The sequence below is a fragment of the Apis florea genome, unplaced genomic scaffold (assembly GCF_048593485.1).
Source record: "Apis florea isolate Af1SG1 unplaced genomic scaffold, ASM4859348v1 contig_2293_pilon, whole genome shotgun sequence".
Taxonomy (NCBI): Eukaryota; Metazoa; Arthropoda; class Insecta; order Hymenoptera; family Apidae; genus Apis; species Apis florea.
In genome coordinates, this window is record NW_028256554.1 from 2879260 (window position 1) to 2906569 (window position 27310).

Genomic DNA, 27310 nt, shown 5'->3' on the forward strand with positions numbered 1-27310 from the left:
CCGAGTAATCGTGCATACAGGTTGAAGTGTACGGTCCAGGAGTGGAGTCTTTGCTCAGTGGTAAACCAACGAATTTCACCGTGGACGTAAGAAAAGCTGGCCAAGCACCTTTGGAAGTGATCGTTCAAGACGGCGACGGAAGAGACGTACCCGTCCGTTTGGAGGACAAGCACGATGGAACAGTCCAGTGTCATTACACCCCTATATCTAATTCGGATCACGTTGTCATGGTGAGAAGGAAGAATTCTTCGAGAAACTCTCCGTGGACAAATTTTCATTGTTAGAGAACGTCTATCCACGTAGAATCTTTTTTTTTTGTCCAGGTGGTATACGGAGGAGTAGCGACAAAATACTCTCCCTACAGAGCGAAGGTGGAAGGACTGGTGAATCCTTCGATGGTGACGGCGTACGGGCCTGGGCTGGAGAAAGGGGTGAAGTCGAACGTGCCCACTCACTTCACCGTCAATTGCCGCGATGGCGGCCCGGGTGAACTTCGCGTGAGCATAAAGGACAGCGAGGAGAAAGAGATTCCGTTCTCGGTCACGGATAACAAGGACGGCACGTACACCGTTACCTACGTGGCACGGGAACCGGGCGCCTGCGTCGTAAATTTGAATTACGGGGGCGTAAACATACCCCAGTGCCCTATAAAGGTTAACGTGCAATCAAGCGTCGATGTGTCGAAGGTGAAAGTGGACGATCTTGCGCGAAGTAAGTATAAAATAATCCACTTTTCTCTCTGGTCGTGATCGTTATAGCTGGATTATTTTGATCAGAACTCGGCGATGGGCGTAATTCAAATAATTACGAATAAAGTTGCTTCGAAGTTAAGTTGTTGCTCGAAACGCGAATAGTGGCTTATGCGAAAAGCGATTATCAATAACTGTTGAATGTTAAAAACTAGCTTTATTCGAAATTTTTTACTTTTTCTTTGAATGCCCAATTTCCCCGTTAGAATTAAAACTTTTCGTAGACAGGATTTTAAAGACAGGAAAGTTCAAGTTGAAAATTTTAGTTTTAGTTCGTAGTTTACGTTCGCAATTTATATTTGCAAGCCCAAAATCATCGGTCGTCCACATTCACAAATCTGCATTAAAATACCGTAACAACGATAAAATAATATGGACGATATTCAAAATATATACGACGGATACAAAGATATTTGGAATTTTAATTAAAAATCGAAGAGAAAAGAAAAACTGAAACGTTCGAAACTGAATCCATGCCCATCCAGCCGCCCCGGTGAACAGCTTGCAGCAATTCCGCGTGTTGACCCAGGACGCGGGGAGGCCGGCTGACTTTCAGGTGACGATCACAGCTCCTTCGGGGAATCGCGTCAAGGCCCACGTGGTCCCAACCCACGAGGGCTACTTGGTGAATTTCACGCCCACTGAGCTCGGCGAATACCTGTTGGCGATCAGTTTCGGCGGGGAGCCGATATCGAATCAGCCGTATCGATTGACCTGCGTGCACGGCTCCGACCCCGAGAAAGTTCGCGCTTCCGGGCCAGGCCTCTCCCACGGGGTGGTGAACAAGCCGGCCGAATTCGTGATCGACACCCGCGGAGCCGGCCAGGGCAACCTCGGTGTCACCGTCGAGGGCCCCTGCGAGGCCGCCATTAATTGCCGCGACAACGGCGATGGCACGTGCTCCGTCGCCTACCTGCCGACCGAGATCGGCGATTACGGTATCAATATCACGTTCAACGAGAAGCACATCCCTGGATCACCGTTCCAGGCGATCGTTGTCAAAGACGTCGACGTGTCGAAGATAAAGGTCACCGGAACCGGGATTCAACCGAACGGTACCGTCGCATTTCTCGTGTTTGACCGTGTTGTTTCCAATTGCTTTCATTAACAGAGAGTGTTTCTCCTTCTCTTGTTTCTTTCCTTTTTGTGCAACTATTTTTTAATCGTTTCGCACAGGAATCCCACCTAATTCTTCGCGTTTATCACAAACAAGAGCACATTATGCATGCTTTGTGGTATTTTTGAATTTATAATATTTTTCGCTTGTTGTAGAGAAGGCGTGTGACATAGGCCTTGAATTAGATCGTAATTTAGGGGAATTTATCACGTGCAAGTTGTTGTCGCTCTGATTCTTTTCCGAAGAAGCAAAGAAAATTTAATCGATTCTTGCGTGATTGTTTGTCTATTTTAATTCCCTTTTTTTTTATTTATTTTGAACAGGAGTTAAAAAATGCTTCAAAATATACGGACTATAATATGGTAATAAGAGGATTTATGAATTTCAGGCCCGTGCGTTAATCGTGCAACGGAATTCACAGTGGACGCGCGAGCTCTCGCGAAGGGGAAAAACGAGATGGACAAAGTTTCGTGCAGGATCAACAATCCGAGCGGGAACACGACCGAGAAAGTGATCGCTCTGCAAAGCGACGGGACGTATTGCGTGAGTTACGTGCCGTTCGAGGAAGGCCCTCACACCATAGACATACGTTACGACAACGTGCCTGTGCCTGGCTCACCGTTCTCGGTCAACGTCCAATACCGCAGCGATCCAAGCAAGTGCAAAGCGTACGGGCCGGGCTTGGAAAAAGGATTCGTGAACAAGTACAACGTATTCGTCGTGAACACGAAAGGTAAAAAAAAAAAAAAAAAAAGAAGGAACGAAAGAGACGAATTCTATCGATGCGATTGTTCGAACTCGAGATCATTCGATTATTCATCGATGACGTTTTCAGACGCTGGAAACGGGGGGTTGGCCATATTGATGGAGGGCGATGACGGTTCGGAGGTGATCTGCAAGGAGAATGACGATGGAACGTGCAAGGTGCAGTACTACACGTCGGCGGCCGGCGAATACGAGATATCCATCAAGTTCGCGGAACAGCACATACCCGGATCCCCTTTCCAAGTGTTGGTCGTTGACGAAACGCAGGCGAGCAACGTGACCGCGTACGGGGCGGGTCTGGAAGCGGTGAGGGAAGGTATACCTACGAAATTCATAGTGAACACGTCGAAATGCAATTCGGCCCAATTGGACGTGATGTTGAAAACGAACAAGGGACGCGTTCAGAAGCCGGTGATTAAGAACTGCGGGAACGGTATATACGAGGTGACGTATCAACCGCCGGCTGCCGGCAGCAATTTGCAAGTCGGGGTTAATTTCGACGGCGAAAATATACCGGGAAGCCCTTTCAAACCGATAGTTTTGCCCACTGTCGAGCCGAATAAAGTAGTCGTCTCGGGGCCTGGTGTCTCCCCTGTTTGCACCGCCTCCTTCCCCGTCGATTTCGTAGTGGATACCTCGAAAGCGGGATACGGGGATCTCGAGGTTCAAGTATTGGTGAGTTTTACAAATTTTTTCGAACGCGAAGTATACGTTACAATGGCCTTTTTCTTTTGTAACTAGGGTCCGGACCAAATGCCACGTAGGGTTGAAATTCAAGATCTCGGGGATGGGAAATACAAGGCGACTTACTTGCCCGATGATTGCGGCCGTTACAAGGTGAACGTGAAATACGGGGATAAAGAGGTGCCTGGATGCCCGATATTCGTGCAGAGCGTATCCACGGGAAAAGCTGAGAAATGCAAGATCAAAGAGGGTATTCAGCACACTTTGGCTCAAGGTGAGGAGTATTGCATTACCGTGGACACCGAAAATGCAGGCCGTGGCGCGGTCACTTGTCGTATACGATCCACTTCTGGAAGGTAAGTTTCAGTTTCTGTCAACGTCAAAAATATATCGTGTCGTTTGAAAAAAAAAAAAAATTACAAAATTAGCTTGTGTAATTATTTAAACAGTAGATTTGCATATGTAGAACGGAAAATATATGTCATATCGTGCAAAACACGCGCTAAACTTCGATTCTTCGTGTAAAAAAACACGAAAAGAAATTAAAAATTTTGTCGTTAAAAATCAGCCGGAATGTACGAGAAAACCGTACGTTTGAAATCAGTTTTCGATTCGTTCCGATATCTCAATCGGTTGTCGAACTATAAGGATTCAAATAGTTTCATAATGCGTGAAATGTTACGAATGGGCCAGTGACCTATACTTTTTTCTTGGAAATGCGTACTATGTCCTTCCAGGAATCGCGTCTCTCAGTTTGTCTGCAGTTTAGGATGGGTCGGTGAGACGAGTGCGATCGAGAGGTCCGAATAACCGATAAAGACGGTAATATCGAACGATTAAAAAATTACCTTTTTCTTTACACGACTATATCTCGAGAAGTGGAAGTCGTATCGAGATAAGTCAAAAAATGTTTTAAAGCGGAATGTTTCATGTTTCTAACGAGCTTTTATTCGTCGATTTAGAGTCTCTATCTTCGGAGCTAGAGCGGCTTAAAGTTTTCCTAATTTTAATAGAGTTGAATCAGGGTTAAGTAAATAAGTAAAAATTACCTTTTTCTTTACACGATAATATCTTAGGAACTAGAAGTCACATAAAGAGGAAGGTTCTTCGCTTCTAATAAGCTTTTATTTATCGATCGAAAGTCACTATACATTTAACTAATACACGCGTATTGAAATTAACGAAGATATAAGTTAAATCGTAAAACTTTCGCGCAATCTATTGCATTTGAGATATTGATACGTTTATTCTAACTAATAAGCATTTTGGCACAATGTGTAATAGACCAAGTGTCATGTAAAATGATAGACATAACATATTTTGACGTGTCTCATTTGAGAGAAGAGTTGTGATACATTGTGTTGAAATTTTATAATCGATATGCTTATTTTATTACTTGTTAAAAATTATTACGTTAAAGTAGAAATTTAATGAATTCTACATATATATATATATATATATATATATATATATATATATATATAACTTATTGAGTGTAACATTATTTAAAATATTCAAATTAATTATACAGAGGATTTTGGATTCCTTATAATTTTTTTATGAATTTTTTTATATTAAATTGTTTAGATTCTTGTTTTAAAATCGTTCAATATTAATTTTGATATAATTTTAAATATTTTATTTACGAGTATATCTAGAATAACTTTGTACCCGTACTTAAGGTTTCAGGAGATTGTGTCTTTAATGATCAGCCATGTGTTAAGAATGTTAAGAATAGGAGAAATCAATGAAATTTATGATGCAAATTGATATTTGCATTTTTTTGAAAAATCGAACAATACAAATCGAACAATTTGCTATTATTATAATTGTTCGTAATTATAAATATTTGGATTTAACTTGTTTTCATGGTGTTGCAAAATATGATGATTGATTGTACAAACATTTTAAGAAAATACTATGAAATCTTATTTCGTATTTTAAATCGTATTATAAAAAGATACATATATTTGCTATGCACAGAGATTTAAAATAGTAATAGTGCAATATAAAACAAAATCCATGAAAGATGTTATTTTATTATTGTCGTTTTATGAGGCGTCAGATGGAACGTTCTGCGATTTCTATAAATATAGCTTACATACCAACGGGTCCAGAGGCATAGTTAAGAAATCGTATCAAAAGACTCAACATCGATAAATTTACGTTTCAAAAATAAATATCGAGGTCACGGTGAAATTTTTAAAATAAGAGAAGGCCCAAGATATTTCAGTGAAATGTTTCAAGAAAATAGCGTGAGAAGAAGAAACGTATGGAAGGGAATAAAGAAGAAATTTGTTAAATGTTATTTCAAATTAAATTGTTTCAACATTTGGAAGAAACAGAGATGCCAGAATAGGGCAGAATTAATCTTGTCATCAATTTTTACTATCAATTTATCAACATAGCGATCACTCTCGTCTTCTAGCGAGGTAGTGGATATCGACATCGAGGACAACGGGGATGGCACGGTGAACATTTATTACACCGTGGCGGATGCTGGTGACTACACTCTCAGTATTAAATTTGGTGGTCAACCGGTACCGGAAGGATTTTATACGTTCACAGTAAGTCGCCATTTCCTTATTTATTTCATATTCATCAATTTCGTCAAAGTCTACAGATTCATTTTCATTGTTTCACGAAAATCGAACGGATTTAAAAACTATCTCGCGATTTCATCTCGCGTGGTCCGAATAGAACATGGATTATGTTTGTGCGTTTTATCTTTAGAATGTTTTGAAATTTACTTCGTAACCGATGTAATTTAATTTTATCGTTTCTTCGGTTGAATCTGAACGGTGAAAGTGGTGAAGTTTAAAACGATTGGAAAATATATTGGAAAATATACAAATACGATGGAACGATAAGTGCGTGGTATATATCTCGGGAATAAAATTCTTAAATGTAAAAATTATTATCATTATCATTATTGTTATCTTAACTTTTTTAAAAGGTTCGATTGTAAAGATTGTACATTTATTTTTTTCCGTATTCATACGCAGAAATTACAGTTGCAATTGATTGAGAGAAAGGAAGAAAAAAAAAAAAGTGAAGCTTGTTCGTCACGTTTGTCTATGATTAATTTTTTTTTTTTTTTTTTTTTTTTTTTTTTTTTTATATAAAACAGCTATATCGTTTCTTGGTGAAGGGTGGGGCGGCAGGTATCTAACTATAGAGACAAGATATACTGCAGGATATATTGTCGCCTTTAGTTTAGTCTCCAGTGAAACAGTTCACTTCGACGGTTCATTGGAATAGTGTCTGTCATTTTGACATTACTCGTATCTTTCGTCCCATGTGAAGTTTCTTACGTTCCGTCCAAGTGCTTTATTTAAGCGCTGCCTGTTTTGCAACAGAACATCGCGCGAACAGTTTCAAGTATTATCAGGTTTAATGAGGAAAATTTAAGTAAGTATAAATTGACACGTAGAAAAAAAAGTTCGATCGAGTATTTATCGAGTCGAACTGATTTAATATTTTAAAACAATCACTTCGAACAATCTATTCGATATGATGAAGTATATATATATATATATATATACAACTTCAATTATGATGATCGTTGCAGTTATATAAATTTATATTAGACGTTGTTTTGATGATTTTTTTTTAAAAATATTGGACGACGACTTGCACTCGTATTTAAAATCTTTCGAGAAGTCGAAGTATTCTTCACGAGAAACTGGACTGGATTTATACAAATTTTATTTGTAAACTAATCTAAATCTGGCCTCCATTCGAAGTAGTGCACTTCTGCATTGGTACGACGATACCACTCTACCACTTGTGCTGTATGCCTCAAATACGTTCCAAAAAACGTATCTTACGATCGTTTGTAACTCTTCTTTTCTCTCTTTATTTTTTTCTCACTATTTTTTTTATAAATTTATATATTTATTTATATATATATTATTAAAATACATTCAGGAATGTAGCTCGATATAATTGGACAATAAAAGCAAAATGATCGAAATACTTTTACGAGAGGGCATTGATATATTACGTAGTTTGAAACGAAAACAATTGGTCTTTCATTTTTTTATACGTATTTCGAGATAATTAACGAATTTGCCTTAGCAGCACGTTCTGACAAACGTCCAAACATTTATATTGATGACATTTATATGTTTTTGTATTTAAATCGTTGCGGCGAAAGAATGTGCCAAAAAAATAAATTTTATGAAAAATCGGATATAATTCATGAAAGCTTATTAATTATTTTATTTTTTATATAATTTTTTAAACATTGTCACAGAAAATCATCGTAAAAATCAGTCGTAAGATATAAAAAAAAAAGGGACAAAAGTTTTTCAATGAAAAAAATTAAGAAAAAATCTTTTAAGAGAACGTAAATATAAAATTTTTCAAATGATTTTATTGCACTATCTTAATTCTTTTCCTTGAGGTGTAAAATTTCCTCAAACCAGATATAAAATATAATGTACTTGCATTCTTATTTCTTCTTGAAAAACATAAATTTTTCAAACTTAATAAATTAAAAACAAATACTCGACACAAATTAATTTATTTTTATTCAATGTTTCATTGATTCAATCTATCTATTGATCGAAATAAGGATAAAAATGGAGGAATAGTGTATATCGGGTATACGTATAAATAAAGTATTCTCAGAATGACTGAGGACGAGCAACAGGAAATTACGATTAATCGAATCGTAATAATAATTTAATGCAAGATTATGATATTTCTACAGAGAAGCATAAGCTACGGAAGAATTTTATGTGAATCTCTTAGCGAATCTCTAGTTTGAAATTCAATACGCATCTGGTACGATGGCGGTGTCTTAAACTATTTTGAGTACAAGTCAAGCTTTCCCAAATTTATAAACAGAAACGTTTGGAATAGGTGGAGGAATATCGAATTAATACAAGTGATGGTTTAAGATTAAACGTCTCTATTTGTCGGCCTGCTTTCTAAGTTATTAGCTTCGAACACGAGAAAAATTTCTCTTCGTATTAATGGCAAATTTCTGTAAATTTCAAGGAGACTAATTGTAATCACTTCGAGGAGAGAAATTCACGAAATTCCACACTGGTACTCTTGATATTATTCCAACTTGAATAACGTCTCTCGTATATACTTTTTTCCTATTTGTATTAGGCAATGCCGTGTAATATTATTTCGAAAATAATAAAATGAATCTTCAAATAATTCAATTACAACGACAACAAATTCTTCGAGAAATCGTTCCAGCTATCGTCTCACTTAACTTTATTATTGGAATTAAGCAACATTTCTGAAACTATATTGTCATCACTTTACCGATCGATAAGTAAAATTTTCTTCCGAAACTTAGCTTATCTTAAATCAATTTAATATCTCCTTCTAGCGACGCGAAATTGAGACCAAATATATACCAACGATTCAAATTTTTGGATTTTAGTTATTTATGATAACAAAGATCGTAAAGATCGATACCGTTGAAGAGAAGCGAAATTTGAAATTGGGATGTTGAACGAAATGGAACGAAGAAGAATATTGGAAAAATTTTCTCGATTATGGTGTATTATCTTAGTAGTATTATGCAATTAATATCTATTATCTTTTTATAACGTGGTTGAGTGGGGGCTAGCCGGCTATTATGGTAACATCGAATACACAGCATTGTGCCCGAAATTACCGTCAGTTAGCACGAGTTCCGTGACGACCACCGTCCAGACTGGTTCCTGCTGTACTATATTACCTCTTTAACGCGCATATCAAGGTACGAACCTATCATCCAGATGATCCTCACTGTGAATAATATATAAGGGAAAAGGAGAGGAAAAAGGGAAATTTAGTACGGAATATTAATAATAAAAATTAACACGGTCGACTTAACAACAAGCGTAGTGTCGGGTGTCCTGATTTCAATATCTTTTAAAACTTAATTGAGATCGAAATAAGATAATAAGAAAATTATTTGAAATTATCTGTTTCCTTTTTGTTCGAATGGTATTTTTAATACTGTCGTTTAACGTACACGTATGTACATATATTTTAGATAATGTGACATTTCGAATGTGTTCAGATCTGCTTGTGAATTCAGTGCTACTTACGAGTATCGTGAAAACTCTTAGAATTTGAAATTTCGCTTTTTATTTTTTCTTATTTGATTCAAAATAATTTGAAAAATTAACTATTTACTTTAACTCGTTACATTTATTTTTTTAATAATTGTGTCAATCTTGATATCTTGAATCTTGAGTCGAGAAAATAATGACGATGAAAGAACGATAAGGATCAAAAGGAAGAATATGTAATCTATTTCAATTTATTTTTATTTAATTTTAAACTTTTTTATGAATCGATGAAATATTATATTTTATTTTCGCATACAGCGAAGGAACGATATTATCGATTAACGAAATATCCTTTGAGAAATTTTGGTTGCTTTTTACCGATCAATGAGATATTATATACATTAAATGAAAGAAATATATGGCGTTCAACGACAAAACAGGTGGAAAAGCGATTTAGCAGGTGTGTTTACAAGAGATCTTGTAACGAATTTTTCACGTGATATATATTTTGCAATAATCTTGATTACATAATAAATTCTTTACACCCAGTCTCTACTTTGGCTTGCTACCAGTCTCAAAATACATAGATTCTATCGTAATGAACTGTAACACGTATTATCGCTTAATTTCAGAAATTCCTCCGTAATTTTATGTCAACGTGTGTCTCAATCATATTAACCAACATTCATATTCAATTTCTTCGAAAAAGCAAGCACGCAAATGGACGAGACACAAGAGGGGGTTGCAAAGTGCTTTTTGAGGATTATAATTTTTAACGCTTATTTATTTTGTATGTAAATTATCCATCTCCATACATCTTCGCAAAGAACGATCTCTTCCCCTATTTAATTCATAATTCGTTATTCTTTTCAAATTCTCTTATCTCGTATAAAAAGAAAATATTGCACGTTATTCGAATCCTATCGTTATTCTCCCTCTGAAGTTGTCAGAGAGTTGACAGAGTTAAAAAAGGGAATTTAGAATTTGAAAAAGATCGAAAGACGTTTTCTGACTATTCCACTCAGAGTGAGAAAGATTTTTACCTTATATTTCTATACAACTCAATTCTCAAAGCTTCTCGAGACTTTCGAGAGACTTTCGAGTTATATTCCACAATCATAAAAATTTCAAATCGTTCGAATTTGTTCTTGTTCAGCATCGAGCCAATTGATTTAATTTTGTGAAAAATCTCTGTCTAAGTGGAAAATAAACCAAAGAGATGCGCAAACAGGAGGGAAAAGTATAGATGTATATTTCAGGTAAATCGCTCGACTGACCTCGCCTTCGGACGAGCTATAAGCGACGCGGATATTATAATTTGTTTTTGAAACAATGTTCCAGGCCTCAGAGGAATATCGAGAGCATAGCACGCACAAAACTCAGAGAGCGAAGAGGACTAGACAGAAGCAGGAGCAACGCATAGTAGAGCAACACTCTTCCACCATCCAAGAAAGTTCGACCGTGTCGAAGAAGAATTTCGACGTAGTCCGGTTGAACAATATCCTTTTGCCGTTGCTAGAGGGAACCGTAACGTGTAAGTGTTGATGTATAAACGAGAGAGAATTCTTCCAACAGATCTCTATTGTTTCTCCATTGTTATGTTATGCCATCATTGGAAAATGTTCAAGGATAATTTTTATCCAATTTTTCGAAACAATAAGCGTCTTTAAATAATCGTGGGATTTGTACGAGTTTGATAGTAAATAATTTAGGATTCTTGGCAACGTATAGCGAATTCCGACACCAGGTTTCCACATTATTATTATGTTTTTCAAATTATTTTTCACGTTATTCGCGAAAAGGAAAGCTGGTGTGACGAGAGACGGTACGAGGCGAAACGAGACGAAACGATTAAATAAAATTTACTTATAAAAAAAAAAAAAAATTTCGTATTGGAAATAATATTTGTAAATGAATTTATTAAAAAACGATAACACCAGATAGAATTCTGATTAAAACGACAAATCGACTTTTGTTACTCGATTCGTGGATCGATTATAATTCATTTTTACATAATACATAAAATTAAATTAAAAATGTTACATATATTTATATACACGCTTTTTATAATTTGTCCACGGATTTGTAATATCCTTCTTCGACACTCTGTGTTAACAAAATGATAAAGTACAAGCGTTAGCATTATTCATCTTGCCTCGTGGCACTACACTCTCATATTTTACGCTTAACTTCAATCCTACCACTATTCGTTCTACGTCTCTATATTCGCGTGCTTTTTCACGAAAGTAGTATAGTTGGATGGGAAGATGGACGGATAGAAATATATATATATATATCGAGGGGAAAAGAGATCGAGAGAGGAAAAATGAAAACGAGGAAGAGAGAGAGTGAGAAAGGTATGTCGTCGGCTGTGTCGGAAGCGAGGCGGTGATATTAATACTGGATGATTAAGTGGCTCCGGATGTGCGGATTCGTCACTGGCCCAAAAATCGAAGCCCGAGTTTCAAAATTACTAACTAGAACGATGAAAATCTTCGGAGATTCGTTTTCTCTCCATTATCTCCCATCTTCCCCTAATTGTACTCGCCTCGCGATTATCGAAATAACATACCGGTTCTCGTCGAGTAACACGATACGGTAACACGAAACGAATAAATCGAGGATTAGAATAGGAACAACGTCGAGAGAACTTGTAAAAAAGTAAAAAAAAAAAAAAAAAAAAAAAATGCGTTTCGAATTTAATTATTTTAACATCAAGTCACATTTCGATCTCGTTTTTCTCGAACGAGACTCGCCTTTTCGAGTGAAACGAAGCCGATAAAAATAATGTCGGGGAAAAGTTAAATATAAATGCATCACAACATACGTACGAATATCGAATTTAATTATTCCTATGTCAAATTCTTCTTTCGACTTTAAGATAATTAATCCGTTGGAAATTTAATTGGATCATCGAGGCACCCACCATCGGGGGAGGGGAGGGAGGTAAAATATGGTGGCGGTATAATAAAATGGTTCTCGTGCAACATAGTTGCACGAGTACATATGCTAGATCGAGGTGTTGACATTGTTAATCGGGAGCGTATTAAATCCGCCAATTAATTCTCTTGGTGGGCGCATTCATCGATATCTTAGCGGGACGTTTTTAACCAATTTAGACGCGCAATGAATAAAACGACGGTCGCGTAAATTCATCGTATCACATGGTTGTTTCCAATTAATCAAGAGCCCCGATTTCTCGTGTTACTCGTGTTACCCTTGGCACGCGTTTAAACGAATTATACACGACATATATATATATATCTCGGGATCACTTCCTGCGCGAGGAGAGAAAACGGCGGCCAGTGTCTAGGATGCGCCAAATACCTGCCCCCCCCCTTATCTATCTTGAGTATTCATTCCGATTCTTTCCTTCCGTTATTACGGCCATCTTATTATATTACGGCGTTAAATTAAATTCGATCGAGCCGTTTCGAAATATTAAAATACGGTCAACAGGCGTGTCTAACACGCGTGTTTAAATTGTGGTGAACCGACGTAAGTAGTGTATCGGATAACCAAGTGTATGCGTTCATCTATCAAAATAATGACGGTATATATATATATGTATATGTTGTAAGGAGGGAAATACGAGCAACCTGTTGAACTCTACGACGAATATAATAACGTTAACCCCTCGTAGCCGATTTTGATTTAACTTTTGGCTTGGCAATGGCGATAAGGATAATTAGATAACGAAAGGAAGGAACGAGTTTGGAACGAATATCTCGAGGCTCGAGGATTTCATGGTTTTTTTTCCAAAATTCTTCGAATTTGTATCGAGTGAACGCTGACTTGGGATCGACTTGAAGATTTCGCGTAATATATCTTTAATTTGAATGTACGGTGAAAGCGCGATGGGGTACGGCTTTAACACAACGATACGGATTTATAGGATTAGAAACGTGTAAACGTCGGTCCAATCTAAAAATACGGATTTATTCCCAGATTCTCTACGTCTCATTAAGTTTGAATTTATTAACGTTCATATTGCCAAAAGCCAATCACATTTCTCATGTTACAAACCATTTACATTGTACATTGCCGATCCGAAAAAGTTATAAAAGTTATAAAAATTATTCTCCGTAAAAATAACCAACCAAGTGTTGACATGTTCCACGCAATTATCTAATTATCTAAGTCGCATCGTTGATGATACACCAATAATTATTTTTTTTTCGAAACGAAAACGATCTACGAAAATTTTTTCCCTATTGAACGAATTCGTATACAGATTCGAATTTTTATCTACTTACCAAAATATAAATTTTTCTCGTAAACTTATCCAGATCCATCGAAGATACGCGATTCCGCCGCGAAAAAATTCTTTGTCTTCTTTGATTAGAAAATTAGAAAAAAATGGAAAAAAATGGATAACAATGTTAACATTCGTTCTATACTCTCGCGAATTCCGTGCACGAATCTGGTCACCTGTCCTCCTCGTTCGCACAATCGCGCGACACGATTACCCAAAATTCGATCCGTACACGTGCGTATGACGGAGATAGAAGAGATTTATTAGACACGAGGCGACCACCGTGCGATACAAAGTCCGTTGGTAGGTTGTTCTGGAAAAAAAGAAGGTCTCCCCGGGGCTCTGGCATCGTTTACTCGGTAGCGATGCCCGGCTTCATCGTCAGTCGCGCCAGAGATGTGCCCTCGAGAAGTCGATTAAACTTGGCGTGTCGATTCACAGCTGGAGCCGATATCGGGATAATATATATATATATATATAAAACAGTTTTCTCGCGTTCGAAATTCCACCCGAGAGATTAAATATCGAGGAATTTCTTGAGGAAGAGACGAAATCGAAGAGGGATTTTCTTTTTCCGGTGTAACCCGTGTAACCGGTCGGTCTTTCTCCTGCCACGATTTAGACTACGTGACTTGTATCTTCATTATCTTTATCGCCGTTAAAAAAAAAAAGAAAGAAAAAAACGACGCTTTTGCTCTCCTTTCGCACACGTTTATCCCCGAGATAGAGTTTCGTTTCCATCTTTCTTCGAGGAATTTGATCGATACGTTTCGGGGGATTGTATCAGTGTTCTTGATTCATTTTCTTCTTCTTCTTCTTCTTTTTTTTTTCTTTTTTATTTTATGTATTTTTCAAACACGAGAGTCGTTCCTCTTTTCTTTTAACGAAAGTGTTTAGGATGCGAATTTTCTAATCTCGGTATATTTGACACGATAGCCGAGGGTGCGTTCGTGTTTTTTTTTTTCTTGGGTGTAATTTTTAACGCTTTAAATTGAAAAGTGGAAATGGACAAGGAATGTAAAAATAAAGAGAAAAGAGAAACGTGGATAAAGTGGATTTTAATCGATTTCGTATGCATGTTTCTTTATATCATTATACGATCAACGATACTGGAGATATAATTTTCAGCCATTTGTTTAATCGATAAAACTTTTCTGATATATTGCAAACTAATTATTAATCGGACAAAACAGTGTAGTTAATTAACAAACATTTCTTTCTTCGATACTGTTCTCTAAAATATATTATTTCACACCCTAAAAAAAAATAACAATTATTAAACTAATATCCTTAAAAATTCATCCGGAGGGATGAATTTCAATAAAAGAATGAAAAATTCGAGTCAATCTTTACTAATTTTATCCCTTTCGTTGTGGGAAACGTGATGTGTCTTAAAAATCTCGTCGAGAGATCATCAAGATCGCGGACGTTTATATATAGAGATTCAAAATTTTTTCTTCAAATCTAATCAAATCACACCATTTTTTTTTTTTTTTTTTACATGTCACACACATTCACATTCAATCTTTCACACAGATTGATCCAATAAAACGTCCGCGATCTAATTATTCACCCATCCGAAATTATATTCGCGTTCGACAGTCGATTCGAATTGTCGTCGTATCGTCAGCGATCGTATAATGTTATTCGTATCAGTGAGTGGAGCAAAATATGGTTTGGGAGGAAGAGGAGGTCGAAACCACGTGGCAGGAGGTGTCGACCTTCTACAGATACGGATTGAAGAGCGTTATATGCAGTCAATACGATTACGCTGAACGTGGACCGATCTGTTACGCCAGGATTGATCCGGAAAACGAAGGGACGCCGCCGGGGCTCGATTTCTCTCCGTTAATATTCCAGAGCCTTTTCTACGTGCAAACGAAAAAAGGTTTCGAAATCATTTCCTTATCCATACTTCCTTATATCAGCTTGATGACCCTCTTCTAATCTCGCGAAGTTTCGTGGAGTTTATTCATCTCTGTCCTCGTCATCCTCGTTAACGTAACGCAAAGCCAAATAATCTGAAATTCTGAAAATATCTAAATACGAACTATTTAAATATTGTCTCGCGTTTTTCCCCTGTATTTTCTAGCCGAGGTAAAAATGCCGAGCGGGAACATGGACAAGCCGGTGATCGAGGACAATCACGATGGCACAGTGTCCATTAGATACGATCCCAGGGAAGAAGGGCAGCATGAACTTTCCGTGAAATTCAATGGCGAACATGTTCAAGGTTCGTGCGAATATCGATTTCGTCGTTTCAACCACTTTTAATATAATCTGGATTGTCGTTTGTTTCTTATAATATTTTTTTACTATTAGGTTCGCCGTTCAAATTCCACGTGGACTCGTTGGCGAGCGGATACGTGACCGCGTACGGGCCAGGTTTAATATACGGCGTTTGCGGCGAGCCAGGAAACTTTAACATATCCACGAAAGACGCTGGAGCCGGTGGCCTTTCGTTGTCGGTGGAAGGACCCAGCAAGGCTGAGATCTCCTGCCACGACAACAAGGATGGGACGATCTCGGTCTCCTATCTACCAACCGCCCCGGGGGAATACAAAATCGGCGTGAAATTCGGCGACAAACACATTCGGGGCAGCCCTTACGTTGCTAAAATCACAGGTAAGCGATCGTGTTCTTCTTTTAGATCGTTTAAAAAATTTTCGGATGAAAGGAAGAAATACTCACGAAATATCTATCTCGCGAGGATACCTATTCTAGGATGAAAAGAAATCAAATTTCCAATAAAAACAATTTCAAAAGTCGATTCAAGTATCGCAAAGAGTAGTATCGCTCGTTAAATTATTCATTCTCTCTTGGAACAAAGGAACGATCTAGTAATCTTTTCTAGGCAAATCAAATTCCAAAAAAAAATAATCAGATTGTATCACAAAATATCTGTCTCACGATCTTTTGATGATCTTTTCTAGGATGAAAAGAAATTAAATTTCCAATAAAAAAGAATCTCCAAAGTCGGCTTAAGCATCATCACAAAGAGTACAGTATCGTTCGTTAAGTTATTCATTTTCTCTTGGAAACGATCTAGTAATCTCTTCTAGACTGAAAGAGAATCAAATTCCTAAAAGAAAAAAATCAAATTTCGCGAAATTTCTTTGCATCCCACATGAATAAATATCGAACCTTCTGCGGGCAATATGGACCAAATTTAATAACATTTGCTAGGCGAGAGATGAAAGGAAATTTCCAATAAAAGGAAAAAATAATCACATTGTATCGAAATCTCTTTTCTTTGCATCCCACATGAATAAATATCGAACCCTTTACTGCGGGCAATACTATACTTGGACCAAAAAAATAGTTTAGTAATATTTCCTAGGAGATCGAAAGAGAAATCAAATTTCCAATGAAAGAAAAAAATTAACACATTGTATCGCAAAATCTCTTTTCTTTGCATCCCACATGAATAAATATCGAACCCTTTACTTCGGGCAATACTTGGATCAAAAAAATAGTTTAATAACATTTCCTAGGCGAGGAGATCGAAAGAGAAATTTCCAATAAAAGAAAAAAATAATCACATCGTATCGCAAAATCTCTTTTCTTTGCAGTCGACAAGCGAACGATGAACAAGAACACCTATCCCATATAAATAAATATCGAACTCTTTACTGTGCAGCAATACTGTATGTAACTCGAAGCAAAGAAATACTTTAGTAAAATTTTCTAGACGAATAAATGAATAAAGAGAAACGAAATTATTCGCAATAAAAGAAAAAAAAAAAGATGTATCCACGTTATGTGACGTTTTCCAGGCGAGGGCCGTAAGAGAAACCAAATCTCGGTGGGTTCGTCGAGCGAGGTGCAGTTACCGGGCAAAGTGACGGACTCGGACATAAGATCGTTGAACGCTTCGATCACGGCCCCGAGCGGGCTCGAGGAGCCCTGCTTCCTCAAGATGATGCCGAACGGGAACATGTGCGTCTCGTTCACCCCCCGCGAGGCCGGCTCCCACACGGTCGCCGTGAAGAAGCTGGGCAAGCACATCCAGAACTCGCCGTTCAAGATCGACGTGAAGGATCGCGAGGTCGGGGACGCGAAGAAGGTGAAGGTGTCGGGCGGCGGCCTGGTCGAGGGGAAAACCCACGTGGAGAACTTCTTCTCGATCGACACGAGGAACGCGGGTTTCGGCGGCCTCTCGTTGTCGGTCGAGGGGCCGAGCAAAGCGGAGATCCAGTGCAAGGACAACGAGGACGGCACCCTGAACATCTCGTACAAACCCACCGAGCCCGGCTACTACATCATCAATCTGAAATTCGCGGACCACCACGTGGAGGGGTCCCCGTTCACGGTGAAGGTGACCGGGGAGGGTAGCAACCGTCAGAGGGAGAAGATCCAAAGGCAGAGGGAGGCTGTGCCGATCACGGAGGTGGGCAGCCAGTGCAAGCTGACGTTCAAGATGCCGGGCATCACGTCGTTCGACCTGGCCGCGACGGTCACCTCGCCGGGGGGCGTGACCGAGGACGCGGAGATCAAGGAGGTGGAGGACGGGCTGTACGCGGTCGCGTTCGTGCCCAAGGAGCTCGGGGTGCACACCGTCTCGGTCAGATACAAGGAGATGCACATACCCGGATCGCCGTTCCAGTTCACCGTCGGCCCGTTGAGGGACGGAGGAGCGCACAGGGTGCACGCTGGCGGCCCTGGCCTGGAAAGGGGCGAGCAGGGCGAACCGTGCGAGTTCAATATATGGACGAGGGAGGCCGGAGCTGGTACTCTGGCCGTGTCCGTCGAGGGACCCAGCAAAGCCCAGATCGACTTCAAGGATCGGAAGGACGGCAGCTGTTACGTTAGCTACGTCGTTTCCGAGCCCGGTGAGTGGCTCTCTTTCGCTTTCTGGCCTCCTTCTTTTTTCTCCCTATCCTTCCTTTCAAGAAATGTGAAAAAAAATATTTCCACGATCAAAATTAATCAATTGAAATTTCGAGTAAAGTTTAAAAGCGATGGGTTTATTTAAAATGCTGTGGTACGCTCTTCGTACAATCTTCTCATTGTTCCGATTGTTACAGTTAACTTGTTGAGAAACGACTTATTGAAATCGTTTTATTCTCAACTTCAATGTTTACGGTTTGCTCTTAAAAATAAAATTCTATATTTACTTTAGCTCGTTAAAGCGAATTTTTAAATGTAATTAAGCGAGAAAGAACGAGATCGTTATTTATAAATAACGATCTTGAGTCAAAATTTACTTGTTCGATTTAAAGAAATTCGAGTATGCTTACGCTTTTTGAAACGTTACGTTATTTTTCATTTTTTTCTAAATCAGTTATATCGATGCGCGAGCAACGAAGAACTAATTGAATGGCGCAGGAACAATATCCCCAGAAATATTGTCACGGGAATCGAGCAGTTTGTTGTTACCAAGTAATAGATAATGAGATTCATAGTTCGCTAATTGCAACATAAGTGTTCGTAAAACAGTCTACCGTTTAACTGTCATTTAAGTCATGGATGTTTGCCAACGTCGATAATTCATATTTTAGTCGGTTAGTCACCTTGAAAGTTATATTGCCCATTTGGACCACTAAATCACTTTCAAGTGAATCATGCAAACATCGATGTTAATTAAATTGTTGCGACGTTTGTAAACTCTTGTTTACGTGTCATTAGAAGCTTAGTTAAAATCATTGCAGTTAATGTTGTATCACCCTCTCGTGGCGTTTCACTACGTATCGTACATAACGAGTACGAGAGCCAAGAGGAAAAAAAATAAAGAAGAAAAATTTACCGTAAATTTACAAATTCTCGTAGATCTTTTTTTTTTAATCGCTTTATATATTATCAAAGAATACGAGAAAACAACTAAAGAAATTTACTCCACTTAAAAAAAAAAAAAAAACAAATAGATAAAATCAATCGATTTATGCCACGTATACACGTATCAAGGCCTCGTGGAATATTAATTTTCTTTTCTTCGATTACACCTTTTTTTTTTTTTTTTCATCAAAATCCGATCTCCTTTTCATTTCTCTCTTTGCGTCATAAAAAAAAAAAAAAAAGTCCAAAAAGAAGAAATTTACGAGCAATTTGGAAAATTTTTGAATTACGTGTATATTAACGGAATGAATGAACGCGGATAAAAATGGAGCATACCAGCCGTTCCGAAGGAACGGTGGACAAGGGCCTCTCACCAGTCTTCTCATCGGCTGTTCTTGGCCGATCCAGAAATACCTTCTGGTCTATATTTGCGTCTAAGGTGGATTCATATTTTAGCGGCTAAGGCTGGACGTGAATTAGCCGTGGGCCGTTATATTTGGGTGGTGTGCATCAAATGAGGGAAAGAGACGGAGGAAGAGAGGAAGAGAGGAGATACCGAAAGAGAGAAAGCGTGGACGAATCGAGATCAGAAGTTAGATTCAGGCTGAGGAAAATAGTGGTTCGCGGATTTAGCTGCGCCTCAGTTCTATCCACTTTCCTCGTTTTATCCTCTTTCTTCGCGTTTCTTGCTCCCCCGTTCTCCTCCTTCCTACCTACCTCTTCTTATCGCTTCCTCTCTCTTCTCAATTTTTCTCTCGTCGCGTCTCTCTCATTTCCTCCCTCCCTCCTTCCACCTCACTTTTCTAATCACTGTACAAGTAATCGCAAACTCAAAAAATTTTTTCTATATACGAATAACAAACAGCACAATAAATACATATAAATATTCTCTCCAATTTTCCTTTTATTCGTATTAATCAGTGGATATATAAAAGATGGACACCTTTACCGCCACCACGCGAATACTCGTTTCTGGAAATGAGCGCGATAATTCCGAGGACGATGGTCAGTCTATTGTATATGAGGGGGAGGAGGGGAGGATATTCGGTGGAATGATCGGTTTACACGTTAAATAAAAAAAAAAAAAAAGATGGAAGAAATGATATGAAAAAGATATCAAATGCAATATAAATACTGGAATAACTTGTACTCTTAAATTTTCAGGCGAATACAGGGTGGGAATAAAGTTCAACGATCAACATATACCCGATTCCCCGCACAAGGTTTACGTGTCACCGGCGATGGGCGACGCTCATAAGCTCGAAGTGGCGCAATTTCCGGAATCCGGCGTGCAACCGGACAAGCCAGCCACTTTCCTTGTTCGCAAAAATGGTGCCAAGGGTGAACTCGACGCGAAGGTATCGATCATTTTTACGAAACGAGAATATACAACGTTCCATCGTTTATAAATATTGGGATTAATAATATTATTATTTTTATAATAATAGAGCAACGATATTAGGAATTTATTTATCCTTACACGCGCTTGTGTTTGCGCTTAATATAATTTATTATTGAAATATTGTATTTTATATATATATATATATGTGTGGTCACGTTTGATCGAAATTAAATACACTACGAATTTATTTACTTTAATATGGAACTTTTGATAGTTTCGGATCGAAACGCGAAACGTAAACACGAAATATCGAGTAAAATTTTAGCCAAATAACTAAAATCTTCAAACAACCTTCGTTTTTCTTGGAAATCTGCACAAACATTTTAGGCGACAATGTCCTTGTGAAAATCGTGCGCTCTAAATAACTTCCTCTTGTGAAACAACGTAGTCAACATCATATTGCGTAGGTTTTCGCCGCATGCGCGTACAGCCACTCGCGTCTCGCTCCTACGTGTTTCATTCATACGATTAAATAACTCGTCGTCGCTCTTAATTAGTTTGAAAAAGAATACATTTTTTTAAAACGAATTTTCTATTTAATTTCACTACTCGATAATCATAACTCAAAATATTTTTAATATTATCACAACCTTGAATATTACCGCGTGTATCTGAAATACTAGATTCTAAAGAAAAAATCTATGGGGAATTGTAGCTATTCCTAGTGACCCCTAGATTGACTTTTCGCGTATATTTACAACATTGGACTTATATATTTTCGAACTTTCTATTTAATTTCGCTACACATGGCTCAAAATATTTTTAATCTTATCGTAACCTTGAATATTTCGCGTGTATCTAGAATATTAAATTCTAGAAAAAAATGTATGGGGAATTGTAGCGATTCCTAGTGACCCCTAGATTGACTTTTCGCGCATATTTACTAAATTGGATTATATATTTTTCTACATAGATAGTGTCTCCAAGCGGTATCGAGGACGATTGCTTCATTCAAGGGATCGACTCGGACACTTACTCGGTCCGATTTATGCCGAGAGAAAATGGGATTCACAATATCCACGTAAAATTCAACGGCGTGCACATGCAGGGCAGTCCATTCCGCATCAAGGTCGGGAAAGTGGAAGCGGATCCGGCCGCGTTACACGCATACGGAAACGGTTTGAAAGAGATAAAAACCGGGCAAAAGACAGACTTTATCATCGACACCTGCAACGCCGGGAGTGGTGCGCTGTGCGTAACCGTGGACGGACCTAGCAAAGTAGCGATGGACTGCACGGAAGTCGAGGAGGGTTACAAAGTTAGGTACACGCCCTTGGTGCCTGGCGATTATTACATAAGCATCAAATACGATGGATACCACATTGTCGGGTCACCGTTCAAGGTTCCTTGCACCGGTCAGTGTAAATTTTAATACGTTATTTATCTCGAACAAAGTACAGATTTTTTTTTTTTGCGAGAATAAATGCAAACTAATTTATTCGATGAAAGTATACGAATGTATAAAGATGTAAAGATTATTATTGTTATATGCGATGCTTACACGTGCAATTCTAATAAAATTGAGAACAATTGTATCGTAGGTGCGGATCTAGCGGAAAGGGGTGCTCAAGAAACAAGTTCGATCGTGGTCGAAACCGTTCAAAAGATTTCGAAAGCGAAACAAGTAGGACCAGTTTTACCACTGTTCAAATCGGATGCTAGCAAAGTGACGAGCAAAGGAATGGGCCTGAAGAAGGCATACTTGGGCAAACAGAATGTCTTCACTGTGAACGCTAGCGACGCTGGTAATTCGTTAATTTTTTTTGTTTTATATCTAAATGCAATTTTATTAATATTTTTATTAATATTTCACAAGTTTGAAAAATTTACGCATGTAAATTCGTTACAGGCAATAACATTCTGTACGTTGGAGTGTACGGGCCTAAAGGACCATGCGACGAGGTGTCCATGAAGCACACGGGCCGCAACAATTACAACGTGAACTATTTGGTTCGTGAAAGGGGAGAATACATCGTTATTGTAAAATGGGGTGACGAGCATATCCCTGGATCACCGTACAAAGTCGAAGTATAGACGATAGGCGCGTGCCTTTCGATCGATCGAGGAAACAAATTGTTATGATGAAATTGTTATGATTCCAACGAAACTCTACGATAATTTTGCTTTATATCATGGCCAAACTCTCTCTTGTATCGATTGTTCCATTTTTAGAATTGAAGTATTTATCTATCTTGAACGATAATGAATAGAATGATAAAATGTTGATCTAGGAATGATAATGTTTGAAATAGGAAAATGTGTTTTACATATTTTTTTCTCTCTGTCTCTCTTTCTTTTTTTTTTGATAGTTTTCTCACGCTACAATGTTACGTGTACATATGTAGCTTTTCTCTCGTCCTGAAGTAATACAGGTATGATGCGTCTGAAATATATATATATAAATAAGTGATAATAATAAAAAAAAAAAGAACCGAAAGTGATACGGACGACGAAAACATTGAGAAATAAAAGAAAAAAATAAATAAAAAAAAAAAAAAACATTGATTGTGCCTTATACTTTTAGAATAAGATATCTACTTCTTCCATTAGAATGCGTTCTATAGATGATCCATCAGACAATCTCTCCACTGTGTTATATTATTTTAATGTAATTATATCGGATAAAGAAAGATTTATCCAATGTTATTCAATCAATGATTATAAATTATACAAGAATGAAATAAATAATACGTTTATTAAACGACTCGTCTTTATTTTACATTCCAACTATATCGATTTTTTATTTTATTCTTCATTCTACGATATATAATCTGTTCAATTTATAGAATTCTATAGAGCAATTTTACAGTAAACGTGTACCTTCTGATTCTCAATAATTTAACAAATTTAACACATTTCTTTTTAATTGAAGTAAAATTTATCGTTGAAAGGTAAGTAGTTTTAACATCATTTTAAATCACTTTAGATGATTTTTTATGAATCTGAAAGAAATTTCAATAAATATCGATAAACGATGGATAAAGATGCAAAATAATTTTAGGGGAAGGTGTGCGGTCGTTTTAATGTCGACACGAGAACATTGTCAACGTTATTGGTGGGCGTGAAACGAACATAACGCTCGAACGATTTAGCTGATTCTCATTGAATAAATTTGCATCGAGGAGGAACACGATTCGCAGCTTGTCATCGTTAGACGCGTCGTACACTTGTACAACTTGTATTAATAAAGATACAGACAATTTTTATCGCGCAAGACGATAGCCAACCGATTGCATTTTACATTGTACAAGTATCATCGTTATTATTTACACCTCAAAGGAAAAAATAAAAAAAAAATAAAAACAATTTTCATTTTCTGGCACACGCCAATTTTTAATCGATCTCAAAATTATTCGTACAAAGTAAATTCGTATAAAATGAACGATCCGGACAATTTTTGACTTGTTGAAATTATGTAACGACACAGCCTTACAATGACGTTACGATGATAAATAAATGAAATTGTCGTTCGAAAGTCTTGTTACGACTCTTTGTAGCGAGCATAAATTTAATTAGGGAGCAAACAATAATATCACAAACTGGAAGACACTAATAATTAAAAAGATCCACTCTCCCCCTTCCTTTTATATTTCCAAAATGCGTAAAAGATACACAAAGAGAGAAAGAGAGAGAGAGAGAGAGAGAGAGATAGATACGTTAATTTACACACTCGAGGCACGAGCGCGTGACAATTATAAAATTGTTTCAACGATAAAACAGTGGAGTAGCCACTGGGAATGAGACGTCGACTGGTTGACACGGATAAGAGCGGAAATAGGGGCAGATAAAAAGGTGGAGCAGCGAATCGAAGGATGCCGTTTTCGCTGGGAAAAAAGAGACGATCGCTATCTGTCCCACCGAGTTAAGATAGAAGGAAGAAAGAGATGGTGAAACGAGACGGTGTGTCACGCTTGAGCCGAGGGAAAGAGGGGGGGGGGGTGGAAAAGAGGAAAAAAGCCGGTCGAATGTCTTTCTCCCCCTTCGGCCGGGATACGTTCTCCGACGGCGAGGTTGTCGGAGGTCGTAGGTGGGTAAAACGGGTAGGTGGATAGGTGGTAGAGGTCTTCAGAGGTGCGGATTCTGTCCGTTTCGATAGGATGGTAGGCGGTCGCAACCGGTTTCATACGGTCCCTTACGCTCGAGTTCGCAGGCGTCGAAAACAGGTGCTTGACTTGCGCCGTCGTACGGCCACCCGTTTCGCTTTTCCTCCCAGAAACACGCCCTTCCCTCGTGGTGGAGCCGACGCCTCCGACGCCACACCACCCTTCGCCACACGCTCGCCAGACGCCAACCAGCCTCTCCTCCTTTTATTTTCCCTCCTTCGCCGTCTTTCTCTTTTTTTTCTCTTTCTCTCTCTCTCTCTCTCTTTCTCTCTCTTCCAACGCTTCTAACGCTCGTCCTCCAACTGTATTTGGATGTTCTGTCGTTCGATTTTATAACATAAACGTATTCTGTTTTCTTTCCTATCTTTTGTCGGAAAGTTATTCGTCGATATTCGCTACTTAAAATTGGTTTAATTTTCGCTTAATTGCGGAGATTAAAAGGCACGTGTCGAGGATCGATATTTTGTGCGCGCGCGTTATTTAAGCTCGAAGTTAGTAAATATCGAGACAAGCGAAGGAATTATTTATTCAATGGTATTTTACTTAGAATATCTATTATGGCGTGGAATGGAACGATTCTTCTTCCTACGGTCGGTAGATTATTTATAAAAAGTTAATATAAAAAGTTTTCGCAAATTTAATGCGGAGGAAACATGCCGCAGCGAGTTTAAAATTTTACTATCTATTGGAATATGATAATGATAAATAAAAGAAAATTGACAGTAAACCTAACGCTTCTTGAACAATATTTTACATTAATTTTTTTTCGAAACAATTACATCTCCAAACGTACGATATAATTCGTTAATTTAATAGTAGTAAAGCTCGCTTCAAACCCTTTGAACCCTTCGATATCTCGTAAAATTTCCCGTAAAATAATCCACCCATTTTTACCCATTCGTTCGCGATAGAACGATCAACACGACAAACGCTTAAATTTCGTTTAAAAACGGCGATTGAGCCGCGACACTTAACGCGTTCAATTAATTATTCGACTGTCTGTGGACGAGAGTGACACAGAGCGAGTGACGCGAAAACATGGAGCGAGGAAGGGTTGGGGAAGAAGGGCTGGTAAGGCCTTATCGTTATCGATATCGAAGCCTCGCCGGGTACTGGAAGAGGAAGTTTAGTAAACGAGGCCGACCACGAGAAGAAAGGCGAACGAAATTACGAGTGGCCGGAGGTGGTGAAGTGCGGTGGAAAGGTGGAGTGGCACGTGAATTGGCGCGTAAGTAGAGGAGGTCAACTGGTGGCAGGCAGGTGGAGGATGGAAAGCATAGGCGGAGCCTTCAGTTCCGCCTCCACCTACAATCCCACCTCTTACCACGCTTCTCTCGCTTTCCTCGACTTTTTTCCAACCTTCTCCCCTCCCGCTCCTCCCCATTTTTACCCTCTTCCCCGTATTTCCACTCGCTTTTCCACCTTTATTCCTCCCCAACGCTTACCTCGTCTCTTCCAGCTCCAGTTTCTCTCTTTTTTTCCCCCTCCCTCTTCGCGCGTCTTTCCTTTTCTCGAAAAGGCCACCTCTCTCCTCTCCTCTCCTCACCGCCTCCTCTCTCGATCGACGCCGCTCTTTGTAACCACGGCGAAAAGAGTCGATCCATACGCGATCCTTTCGCGAAAGCGCACCTGCAAACCGCACGGCCCCACCTTCCGTTCCACCTACTCCTCCACCTACATCGAACGACCTTCTTCTAACGGGGTACAGCCATTTTGCAGTTGGAATTCCCCCCCGTCCCTCGTCGAGTCAACTCGACCTTGTGTCGCCGCTTTATTTTCGATGCCTGAATAAGGAAATTAAAGGAAAACCTTTTTTTCCGTCGGGCCGTTCTCTAAGGGCACTTTTAGGATATAATCGTTGGGATCGTATCCGATTTCCTCGAACATTTCAGCGAACATGTTTACAGACAATATTCGATGTCGAATCGAGAAATATTTACTCTTATATACCTCGAAACGAATGTGAATTATTATTATTATTATTATTATTATTATTATTAGGTTATATTTGCACAGATTGCGCTTAAAAGGGAGAAAAAGTTCCTCCCCCCCCCCTTGAAATTGTATTATTAATTACAAACTATTTCAAAAATTTATAATAAATAGAAATATTTATCTTCTGTATCTATATCTATCTATATATGCACTCAGTTTTCATTAGACACGATAATACGTAGTATTACAAGGTGTACTGTAATTTCATATGTAACTTAATACATATGTAATTTGATACGAGTTTGAGCAGTTTACTGCATCATTAGAATAGTATAACTATGTATTTACAAATATCGTGGAATAAAATTAATATAAACGATTCAAAATATGCGAATATTATTGGAAAGAAAAAAAAAAAAAGAAAGAAAGAAATAACAAGAATCCTAAGTAATTTCTGTATTTCAGAATGGATGGAAAGAAAAGTTCGAATCGATTCGAA

The 27310-nt window shown here is 38.3% G+C and overlaps 1 protein-coding gene across 9 annotated transcripts in view; it reads left to right on the top strand.

The window, feature by feature from the left end:
* Positions 1–23474, top strand: part of cher (filamin A protein cher) — a 36757-nt gene extending 13283 nt beyond the window's left edge. For 2 of the 9 annotated variants that reach the window (XM_086903570.1, XM_012487925.3), the window contains 15 exons: positions 21–230; positions 324–711; positions 1235–1804; positions 2255–2599; positions 2702–3306; positions 3373–3671; positions 5744–5882; positions 10683–10875; positions 15689–15829; positions 15919–16221; positions 17373–18428; positions 20536–20729; positions 21687–22128; positions 22315–22518; positions 22623–23474. In XM_086903570.1, the coding sequence (XP_086759696.1) occupies positions 21–230; positions 324–711; positions 1235–1804; positions 2255–2599; positions 2702–3306; positions 3373–3671; positions 5744–5882; positions 10683–10875; positions 15689–15829; positions 15919–16221; positions 17373–18428; positions 20536–20729; positions 21687–22128; positions 22315–22518; positions 22623–22807 (5274 nt within the window). In that variant the 3' untranslated portion in view covers positions 22808–23474. Of the gene's footprint in view, positions 1–20; positions 231–323; positions 712–1234; positions 1805–2254; positions 2600–2701; positions 3307–3372; positions 3672–5743; positions 5883–6553; positions 6727–8939; positions 9044–10547; positions 10601–10682; positions 10876–14004; positions 14192–14504; positions 14667–15252; positions 15485–15688; positions 15830–15918; positions 16222–17372; positions 18429–20535; positions 20730–21686; positions 22129–22314; positions 22519–22622 lie in introns of those variants that run through there. The other 7 variants (XM_086903572.1, XM_086903571.1, XM_086903576.1 and 4 more) reach the window with 6 other exon arrangements.
* Positions 23475–27310: the final 3836 nt, after the last annotated feature.